Source organism: Patagioenas fasciata, chromosome 7 (assembly GCF_037038585.1).
Source record: "Patagioenas fasciata isolate bPatFas1 chromosome 7, bPatFas1.hap1, whole genome shotgun sequence".
In the NCBI taxonomy this organism is placed as follows: Eukaryota; Metazoa; Chordata; class Aves; order Columbiformes; family Columbidae; genus Patagioenas; species Patagioenas fasciata.
This window is the reverse complement of record NC_092526.1, coordinates 22,039,678-22,050,540: the sequence shown is the minus strand read 5'-3', so window position 1 is coordinate 22,050,540 and position 10,863 is coordinate 22,039,678. Positions and strand designations below refer to the sequence as shown.

Sequence of the window (10,863 nt, the reverse complement as noted above, 5' to 3'; positions counted from 1 at the left end):
GCCTTCTGACGCGCCGCGCCCCCGCCCACCCGGGGCGGGGCCAGAGCCGCCGGCGGGCGGGTGCGCAACGCGTCTCCCCCGCCGGCACGGGGCCGAGTCACCGCGCACGCCAGGCGACAGCGACCCCGCTCCACCACCGCGTCCCCCCGCGGCCTGCCGGGTACGGTAGTTTTAGCGGGCGGCATTCCGCGGCGCGCCCAGACTACAGCTCCCGCCATGCCCCGCGGTAGCCCGCCCGCTCCCTCAAGCGCTGTGGCCGCGTGGGTGCCCACAGGCAGCGGGTAGGAGCGGGGTAGCTCCCCCGCTACGGGGGCTGCTGTTGCGGCGTTGCCGTTGGCGAAACGTCGCACGGAGGACCGCGGGGCAGAAGAAGGGTCGCTACGCAGAGGTCGGTGAGAGCCGCCGGCAGTAGCGGCCCGCCGGCACCCGCCCCCGCCGGGACCTGTGCCTGTGGCCGGGCTCCGCTGCGGCTGCTGCACCCTGCGCTGAGGGGACCAAAGCGCGCGTGCGCGTCGGCGTGTGGGGCGTATCAATGGCAGCGTTTTACGCGTTGTCGTTTTTCAATAAAGGCAAGATAGTTTCGTTAACATCAGTTCCGTTAAGAAAACGTGGGAACTTTCATCCCGTAGTTCAATCTCGTTCCTCTGGAGCGTGAAGCCTCCGGCGCTGGGCGGCGGGACCAGCACCCCCTGCTGGATAGTGGGGTCTCCCCGCGTGTGGTGGCGGGTACCCGGGCGGTGGGCAGGCCTGTGAAGAGTCAGTTTGAAACTCTAGGGTCAACAGCAACTTCTTGAGATGGATGACGCTTCCTTTTTATGTTTTTAGAGCTATGTCCCAAAAGTTGTCACCATCAACAGCATCTGCTTGCCTGCTGAGCAACTGAAGTCTGCGGATGAAGTTGTTTCCTTGCCAGAGTTGCCCAAATGGGGTAATATGAAAGTTGCTTATCTTTTAAGTGTTTCTGGGTCTGTTCTTCAGGATGTCTGAGTGGAACCTTTAATCTTTGCTGATACTGTAACACAAGGCAGATTCCTGTGGTTTTCTGGTGCTTTGCAGTTATTTGGATGAAGTGAGCTAAACACACGGACACGGTGGTCGCAGTTGTTCCTCTGAGGAGCAGGTTAGGATGGTGTGCTGGCTGGTGGGTCTGCAACATCGCCAGGGGCTCATGGGCTGATAGGATGGGCTGCAGCCAAGCAAAGTTCACGTGGACATCCAGGGTCTTGCAGGGATGTAAATGAACGAGGTTCTTCAAAGTAAATTATTGATAGTAGTAAAATTCGTATTGCTCTATATCTGTTCTGAGCATCTTTAAATAATAGGAAAACGTGGTTTGTGTTGAGAAAAAAAAAAAATATTTTGATTCTCAGGCAATACAGTTGCATGTTCAGTATTTTGTAGAAGATAGGGTTGAAAATCAATTTAAGTGATTGAAAGATGTATTTGGAGACTCAGACGTATGTTCACTGTGCATGTATGTGTATACAGAAAGTCAACCCAGTTGGTTGTGAGTTGTTTGTTTTTTTCCCCCCTCCCTACGGAAGCACCGGCCAGCAGAGGGTGCACAGGTTAACTTGGAAGCCTCATTTCTGAGCTATGTTTACCGTTACCCATACCCCAGAGTCATTGGTATGTAGGAAGACATCTTGCCTGTAAAGTTAAGCAATTGTACACATATTTGCAGGATAGTAGCCTAAAGAATTATATATGAATTTGCTGCTTTACATTATGCAATGCTTAAGGAATTTGTACTGAGTGACCTGCTATCTTCTTAATTTCTATTTTTCAAATTATTTTAGTCAGTAATATTTATCATGACACTGTTCCTGCATGTGCCTTTAGGTGTTAGAAACAAGGAACAGCAGAACAATTAACACTGAAAATGTTGCTATAAATAGATTCAGTACAAAAGTAGAAATTCCATTCCAAGGACAATTCTAGGATATAAATACACAGTTTTAGCTTCAGTTGAAATGAAAGTATTCTTCACAAGTTGAAGTATTTTGAATTCAGTTAAAATATTTTATTGAAGTTTATTTTCAAAGGCAAAATAGTCTTTGATAGTGAAGTCAGAACATCTCTACTATAAATTGAAATAATGCAATTTCAACAAAACACTTGTCCTAATAAAACCAAAATCTTTCAACATTTCAAAGAATGATAAAAACGTTTTAATATGTTAAAGTGTCAACAGAATTGCTACATTTATTTAAAATACTGTGATTTTCTTGAATCAGCATTTTTAATGAGATTCTGTCAGAATGTTTTATCCCCTGCCTTTATAAGTGAAAAAAAGAAATAGGAGCTCAGGTTTAGTTTAGGATAGAACAAACTAATGTTAGTCACCTGTAGCAACTGAACTCCACACATACAATTAATTAGGATAAAATGCTTTTGTAGGTTATTTCATGTTCACATTAATTGATTAAATATTTAGTAAATAAAATACATCTGTATGTCTAATGTACTTGTTTCTTTCTTCCTTATTGGCCATTCATGACTCTCTGATCTTGCAGTTACCATTACTTAGTCTTCAGTTGCATTTTTCCAAATGTCTTCAGCAGCTTAAAAACATATTACCTAGTGGGGTTGATTCCCTCAGTCCTGCAGAGGGAGCTTTCTTTGCCTTCACTGTCTTCCAAGATCCATAGAATCATATGCCAACAAGAGTGTTGCAGTTCATAGTCTCTAAAGAAGAATGTTCTACCTTTTTTATAGGAATGGTATGATTGCTTCATAAAAATAAAAGAATAAAAATACAATTATAAAACCTGTAGTTTTATAAGATATTGCAAAAGTGGTTTATATGGCGGAATAATTCCAACTGGAGGATCAAGATGGAGAACAGTGGCAGAGAAACAATTCTCAATTAATACAAAATTAATTAATTAAATATAATTTTTTAAAACTCTTAAGGACTTTTAGTTCTCTGCTTGTTCGTAACAGCTGTTTGTCTGTTTTCTTACTCATAGAAGTGTTTTATATAGTACCTACATACATTATTTTATCCCAGGTAACATACCTTCAAGTTCTGTTGCGGATCTCCTCGATATATGGCAATTCAAGTAAATGCTTTTAGTAAAGGAGCAGTTTTTTCTCTCTCTCTCCCTCAACCATTGTATAAACTGTTTCCTCTTCCTCTTTGCAAGACTGTTTAACAGGCTACATGGCACGTGATGTAAGAACAGCCTCCTCTTACTCAACATTTCTGTACATGTGGTTAAAATCATAGCTGCTGGCGTTTGTTTGGTTGTTTTTATCTGCTATTGCTTTTTAATCAATGTTAACTGTGTTGTCTCTACAGGAGGCAGAATAAATCAAAATAATTATTTGTTTTGTTGTTCTTTGCTGCTTGGTAGTCAGTGCTCTGCAGCAGTTTTGCTGCAGTTGCTTTGTGCTGGCTGGGAGGTCGGCATCACTGCTGGGGATGTTGCAGGAAAAGGAAAAACAGCTGAGAGGTTTAGATCTGCTGAGTTTGAAAAGTTGTGAAATATCCTGTTTCAAATGTGCACGATTTTTTTAAAATATATCCTCGAAAGACTAATCATGAAGGCCCGGAAGGGCTCCCTCTTGGTAGAATAGAAGAGCATTAAGCATTCACTTAATGAATAAGTCTTGTTGACAGCAAAATCCCCTCCTCCGTGCCCTTGATTTGAAATACTAAGAAATACGTGTGTATTTTAAAAATAACCACTGATAATTCATATTTATATGTTCTGTGTTACCATTATCTTGAAGAATTTTTCACTTTGTGTGCATGATTGCCACTTGCATCTGTTTTGTGTGAGATATTCTGAGTTTGGGTAGTGTTGATGGTGATAAAACAGATCAGCTACACTTTAGAGCAGAGCATTGTCAAGTGTTGTGTAGATAAGCTTCTAGGGGCCAAGCAGAAGTAATTGTATGAAGTTCATTGTTTCTGAGGTAATTTTTTTTCTAAAAATGTACATAAACTACACATACCCTTCCTTTTCAATAACAGAGACTCTACAAGTAGGCTTAGTGATTGGAGATGGAAGAAGTTGTTAGCTTTGCAGTTGGAGACTAGTCAACTGTCAAAATGTTTTCATCCAATAAGTTCATTGAACTAGGTTCTCAGACAAAAATGACAGGTTATTTCTGGTTGTGTGGTGTGGTTTGGTGTTTTTTTTTTTTCTTCTCTGACATAATTTTCAGAACTAATACTTCTCAAGGATTTAATTAATCAGTGAAGTGGTTTGTGCATGTTTTGATGTGTAATTCACTGTTTTAAAAACCAAACTTAGAACAGTTCTTTTCTCCTGTGTCTCTAGTTTGTCCTCTGTGAATGTGGATGGCTTGCTTCTGAAAATGTAATTTAGGATTCCAAGTCATTTAGATGCCTTTTGAACTTTTAGTTGCCAAATTGCCCATTAATCTCATGATCTACGGATCACAGTAACTATCAGGGATATACGTGTGTGTCTCCAAGGAGTTCCTTCACATTTAAGACTGGATGCAACAGTAAATTTCACTCTACCACCTACCCCACTCTCCTTGCATTTTCTTGATGTTTCAGAATTTATCAGCTAAACTTGTGCATTTATCACTCAAAGGCAAAAAGAGCTACATATCTGGATTTTACTGATGCAAGATCTTCTTAGTCATCTGACTGTAATTCCCATCTGTGCATCTTTTCATGTTCTCCCTGAGATATGTAGAGAGCCAAGAAAAATCACATGACTAGCCCAGCAGCTGAATCACTATATTTTATGTTGAATATCAGTGCTGGCACAGGAAATGCAAGATACTGTCTCAGGTCTTTTTGAATGATTGAAGGAGGAAGAGGATTTTGTTTGCAGTGTAATCATGGAATCTTTATACAGGTGTTTCTGTGACTTAATAATTTTAGATCAGATTGTAGTTTGGGGCTTTGGGGGATTTTCTATTTGTTTTTGTTTTCAAGAACATTGCCTTTATGTAAATTATACATTTTGCAGAAATTGTCATGGTGTGTTAATTTTCATGTCTCATGATTATTATGTCACAATATTCCTTTTATGTTAATGATTATGCATTATGTTATGAAAAATGCATACAGGTTTTCAAAAACAACACATGAACTGCTTGTAGTAATTACAGTATGAACTGGAATTGTTCTAGTCACTGAGCCACACTAAAAAAAAAAAAGAACCATAATAAACTTGTTAACATTAGAAGAGGTTTTAATTTTTTTAATAGGAATAAGTGTTACATTTTCACTGTATAGTGGTGCCCTACATCCCCGGTTACATTGCAGTTCTAGCAGCCAGAATTTATCAGCATTTTTATTTGGCATTGACAGCCAAAAGCCAAACCCCATTTTATTTAATCTTTGACAAATAAAAATACATTTTCGTATTTTTTCCTCCCTTTTTTCCCTGGATGCTTAAAATGAATAAACAATGCCCTTTTAAAAGCATGACTTATTCAAAAGTACACCTTAAGTGATAAATTGTTCCTTGAATGGAAGTGATTCCTTTGCCAGCCTTTGTACTGATGTGTACAAATGAATCTTTTTTTTTTTTTTTTAATTCACAGTACAAGACTTGTGATCAAATAGTGCTATTTTCCTCAAGATAAAGATCTTCATTTTGTAACCAATTTGTACAGAATGTTTTCTAATAATGTGTGTATTTAAACTGTGCCTGTTCATTTCTAACTACATTTTGTATTTTCAGTACATTAAAATTTTATGTGTGGTTTATACAGAGGAAGCACTCAAAAAAAAAAAAAACCACAGGGAAAAATAGGACTAAGAATAATTTTTGAAGTCATATGCGGAGCACTTGAAGGAAAAATGCACAAAGGCACATCAGGGTAAAAGTAGTAGGAGGGGTATTTAGTTTTGCTCATCTCCTAGAAAGCCTACATTAACAAGAATATGCCAAAAGAACCCCAAAATGCAACAAGACAAAATGCTGATACTAGCTACACACATTTATCTTTCATTATTAATACCGTATGAAGAGATTTCAAGTAAAGTAAAATATAAATATATGAGAGAATTGTAGGTCATAGAAAAATCTCAAGCACTTCATAATTTGCATGAATAGAAATTTAACATTTAAACCCATGCATTTCAAAGAGCATTAAAGAGAGACCAGGAGGATACTTGGCAGAAATTTTGGAAGGTTTTCTGGTATACAATGTTTAAACTTTAAAAAATAATTTAAATCTTTCATTTCCCATCTAAAAGTGTAAAACCAGAGTCATGGTTCTAGAATGAAACTTTTTGAAGACAGTTACTTAGTGAGTGGATTGAAAAATGTCAATCTCAATGACAGTGTGTACCCAGTGGAACAAGTGGTTTCTTTACTGATCATTTCTTCAAGGTACAATGTCAAACTTGGTTCATTGTTTTACTGTGCATTTCCCTCCTTCCCCCCTCACCCTCCAACCTGGTAGGACTTTGAAATGATGCCAAATAATTTATCTTTCAACTGGTTTCATTCCAGTAGCCTCCTTTGGGATTATTTGGGCTTTCAGTTTACTGCAGTGATGTTGCTATTTTCTAAAAATCATTTAAATTGATATTATAGCAAAAGATTATTACTGAAGTTGCTACTGGTGCTTGATTATTTGACCAGTTTCTCATGTAAGTGACATAATTAAGTTACAGCAAAACTGTAATTTGAGTTAATTGTGTTTTCAGGTCTCTGAACAAAATGAATTTCATTACAAGGCTTTCTGCTTTATTTCTGAGGAAAAGCAAGATACAACAGAGACACCAAAGCAGTAGACGACCAGCCGTTCCACTTGGATCTCGGATTTTAACCGATCCTTCTAAGGTTTTTGAGCATAACATGTGGTGAGATGTTTCTTCAAGGCTGATTTTCATATATTTTTGTACATTATTTACTATGGTGAATAATGGGGTGTGTGTGTCTATGTAACAATAGACTGTGAGAACAGAGGTTAAAAGGTAGTGCTGGAGACAACCTGAGACTGTCACCAGTAACCTGACAGCCGCTGAGAATGTAGTTAGTTATGGAACGAAAGGCAAAATATTGTTGCAGATAAGTAATGAATTAGGAGACAGAAAGTGTAGAGCATAAGTATTCCATGTTATAGTGGCAGAAAGTTACCAGTTAGGTACAGTATCACTGCATACTGTATTCTAAAATTGACACAATTTCAAAATGAACATGTAAACTACCTGTCTTCTTCTAAAGGGGTAGTGAAGATATAACAGGTAGTTCAGCAGAGATTTCTATAGGGTGCACAATTGTCAAAAAAGTAAATTGAATCTTAAATAGGTAATATAATACCAAAGAAAACGTGAACATGTAAATGTTAAAAAAATAAGAATTGTCTTGATTTGCAGCAGTACAGCTCCATCTCTAAAAGGTATTTTACGATTAATGGAGGCTCAGAAAAGAGTGAGAATGTTAGTAAACACAATTGGAAAACTGAGACTGAAAAGGCCAGGATTTTTGACTGTGGAACGGAGATGAATATAAAACAGTAAGTGATACAAGAAGTATAAGAAGGATAGAAGAATATCTAAATCTTTCTAGAAAGTACAGGAATACCTGCCTAAGATGCTTGGAAGACTGGGAATTTTTATTACTATAGTTCGTAGGTTAAGAACAAGAAATATTTGAAGAAAAGAGGAGTGGGGAACTTAGAAGCTATAGAAAAAATTATTTTCTACATAATTTTAAAACATATTTTTGAATTCTGCTGCTCACCATTTTTGAAAGGAAAGATTTAGCAAAATTAGAAGTGACTTGATGTGGCTAACGATAACCTATGGGTAACATAACATGGGAGTAACAGAAGACAAGTTTCAGGGCTTAAGCTGATGTCATACTTCAGGGGTGTCCCCTGCTGGCAACTTTCAGAGAAATTGTTGGATAAGCTTCTGTTCTGAAATGAAGTTTCCAACTTCCTGGTTTTTTTTAAAAATATCATTTTAATATTCCATTTTACTTTTTAGTCTAAATTATTTCAAAAGTTTCTCTAATAAAATTCTGATGAATAAAATTTCTTAAGAAAGAATATAACATGGAAAATTGACTTCTGGTTAATAACCTAATATCTTTATTACTCTTTTTTTAGTTTATAAATTTGGGGTTAACTCATGAGATAAAACATGCAAATAGATATGTCACCTGTTACTGTTTTCTAGACTAGGTATCTTCAGGCCGTGATCCCTGACACATACCACCTTAAAGCCAAATCTGGAATTATCTATACTTCCGTATGTTCCTTGGTCAAGGAAGCCAGAAGCTGGCTGCTTATTTTGTTAGAGGAGTGTGAAGTTTATGCTTCATAAATCTATATGTAGTGTAGTTCTGAAGCATCTTCGAGACTCAGGACCTCCTGCTGGGTGGAAAAATCTTTTACTGGTATGAACGCTCATTCAGATGTAGGTTATGTAGTCCATATAGGAAAAGATTTTAAGAAAAAGGCCACCCTTTTCCAATAGCGTTGTACCTTGATGAAACTCAGTTTTGTTTAATTTTTAAATTTACTTTCAAATAACTAATCATGTGTAGCTTTAGTTTTTCTTGCTAGCATTTGCTGACAGCCTAATACAGCATTATCAAACTATGATGCAGATGGTTGGGATGGATTGTGAAGGTGGGATTGAAAGGAACAGGGTTGTTCAGAAAGTGGATCTGCAGATGAATCCATGTGGCTCACAAGGGAAACCAGGTGAAACTGAGTTGGAGCAGAGGCTGCGTGGAAGTTCCATAAGTCTTGATTCTGGCTGTGAAGTGGGGAGAGGTCCTTGGATCTGAAGCTGTCTGAGTCAGCAGGGTTCTCACTAGGGATAGGCAAAGGGGATCAGCATGGGTGGGGGTTGAGCTAAATAGATCATGTAGGGTGAGCATAAGAGATTACTCTTCCCCAGCATTGATGTATGAGGATTTATATCCTTTTGTTTTCCGCTTATTATCTTTGGTACTTCATAAAATGGCATCCTTCATTTTGCCTGTGTGTGAATTGGCAGGGAGCCAAGAGCTGCTACCGTTGCTGCTGGGATTACTGAGCAAATTAAATTTGGGAACTAGCTCTTTAGATATTTGCTGTAGTGCTTTTCTGTCATTTTGAGAAGACAGTAGTGAATGATGCTAAACATTGACAGAAAAAATGTCTGCTTCTATTCAGGTTAGTAATTGGGATAGTTTTCACATGTTAGTTTTCAGAAATAACTAAGACCTATGTTAGCAAACAAGTTAATGGGAAAGGGTTGAGTAAGCTGAACTGAAAGTAGCATTGCTTGATCTCATGTCAGGCCTACTCATGTTAAAATGGGTAGCTTGCTTTGCTGCTGTACTTGTTCAGCTTAAAACACTTCTGTGTTTAAGCACTTCTGTGCTTAGAATTCTTCTGTATCCTGTGTTCTGCCAGCTTGTATTGCTGAAGAAGCTGCCTCATTTGAAACAACTGGACTATGTAAATAGTTTGCAGAAGAACTGTGCCTTGTCCCCTCTGCTGCAGATTTTGATCAAGAAGTGCTGCTGCAGTCCTGCTGTTTGGGCTCCATATAGAAATTTCTAGGAAAGAGCCAAGAGATCTTTCTTCAGCTTTATGAATTTCCAAGAAGGGACAAATGGAAAAAAAAAGTTGTTGATGAAGATGGAGGACTTCAGGCACCTGTAGTTTTGTGTGTAGAGCCTTTAAGAGCTCTGATAGACACACAGTGATGGATTAAAATTGATCAGCTAAAGTTTATACCACAGCAAGTGATACAGTCAGCCCTTCTGACAGATATTGTCATCTGAATAGTCCTTGGTTTCAGCTTGTTAGAATAGGCAAGGTCAAAACTGGTGGTAGCGGTGAGGGAAGCAAGCCTTTCCAAGAGAATGGCTGCCTAGGAATGGTTCGGTCAGTCCGTTCTTTTCTACTGCAGCACATCTGTCAGAGCCTGGACGCTGCACAGGAACATACAGGAAGGGGAGAGGCAACTTGCTGGGGACAATAATGAGAAATATTTCAGTAGATATGTGGAAATCATGTTTGAGGCAAGCAGACAAATACATACCAATTAGTCTCCCACAATTAACGAAAGAGGAACAAGAAAGGTCTAAGAATTGAATTAGCTACATATCACTAAGCATGTAACAGGAAGATGCTCATTAGCTTTTTGAGGCAATCAAGTCTTTTCAAGTTGCCACCTTATTCCTTTTCCCATAGTAACCAATGGAATTCTAGTCATAGGCCTTCAGTTAATTGATTTCAGTACAATTAAGGTGCAACATAGTACTTGAATTATATTACCTCATTTAATCTGATTTCTGAAACTGCTTGGACTGGACGATTTGTAGGGACAGCTGATTTGCTTTTAAAAGCTGCCAGAAGCACATTTTTGGGTACTCCCCATTGTGGCCTGATCCAAACACCAAGTCTGCACGAAAGGCAGTTTAGTCATCAGGGTAAGATCTTGGCTTGTTTCTGTGACCATTTAGTGGATTAATATAACATTCAGTAAACCACTTTACACAAATGTAGATAGCATAGAGTCTGGAACCATTGCAGCATTAGTTGTCTTTTCTTAGGAGTCTCTCATTCTTTCTTCTAAATGTTTCCTGTCTCTATTCCCCAAATAAGTAAAATCCCCGTCATCAGTTCCAGCCCTTCTATTTGAATAGGTGGATTATGCTCCCTATTTCAGGAACAGCTGATTCATTTGCTGAATGACTTTTGTTCCTCATCATGAACATTAGTCATGTGATAGGTCTATTATTATATCCAGCTAAACAAAATTTTAATGAAATACTCAAAATACATTCCTATAAATGCACTTAATTTACAAGATTAATCTTATTATTAAGAAAAAAATACATCCTACTTCAGCTTCTTCGTAGTTGGAAGGTTTTTCTTAATCGTTTCACTTGAGTTTCACCTAGCTAG

General features: G+C 38.4%; 1 protein-coding gene across 6 annotated transcripts in view; it reads left to right on the top strand.

Moving 5' to 3' along the window:
- METTL8 (methyltransferase 8, tRNA N3-cytidine) overlaps nt 1-10,863 on the top strand; it is a 91,030-nt gene that overhangs the window by 63,939 nt on the left and 16,228 nt on the right. For 3 of the 6 annotated variants that reach the window (XM_065840737.2, XM_065840734.2, XM_071811073.1), the window contains exons 1-3: nt 441-569; nt 826-928; nt 6,653-6,808. In XM_065840737.2, coding sequence (XP_065696809.1) covers nt 924-928; nt 6,653-6,808 — 161 coding nt within the window. In that variant the 5' untranslated portion in view covers nt 441-569; nt 826-923. Of the gene's footprint in view, nt 1-46; nt 161-263; nt 389-440; nt 570-825; nt 929-6,652; nt 6,809-10,863 lie in introns of those variants that run through there. The other 3 variants (XM_065840735.2, XM_065840736.2, XM_071811072.1) reach the window with 3 other exon arrangements.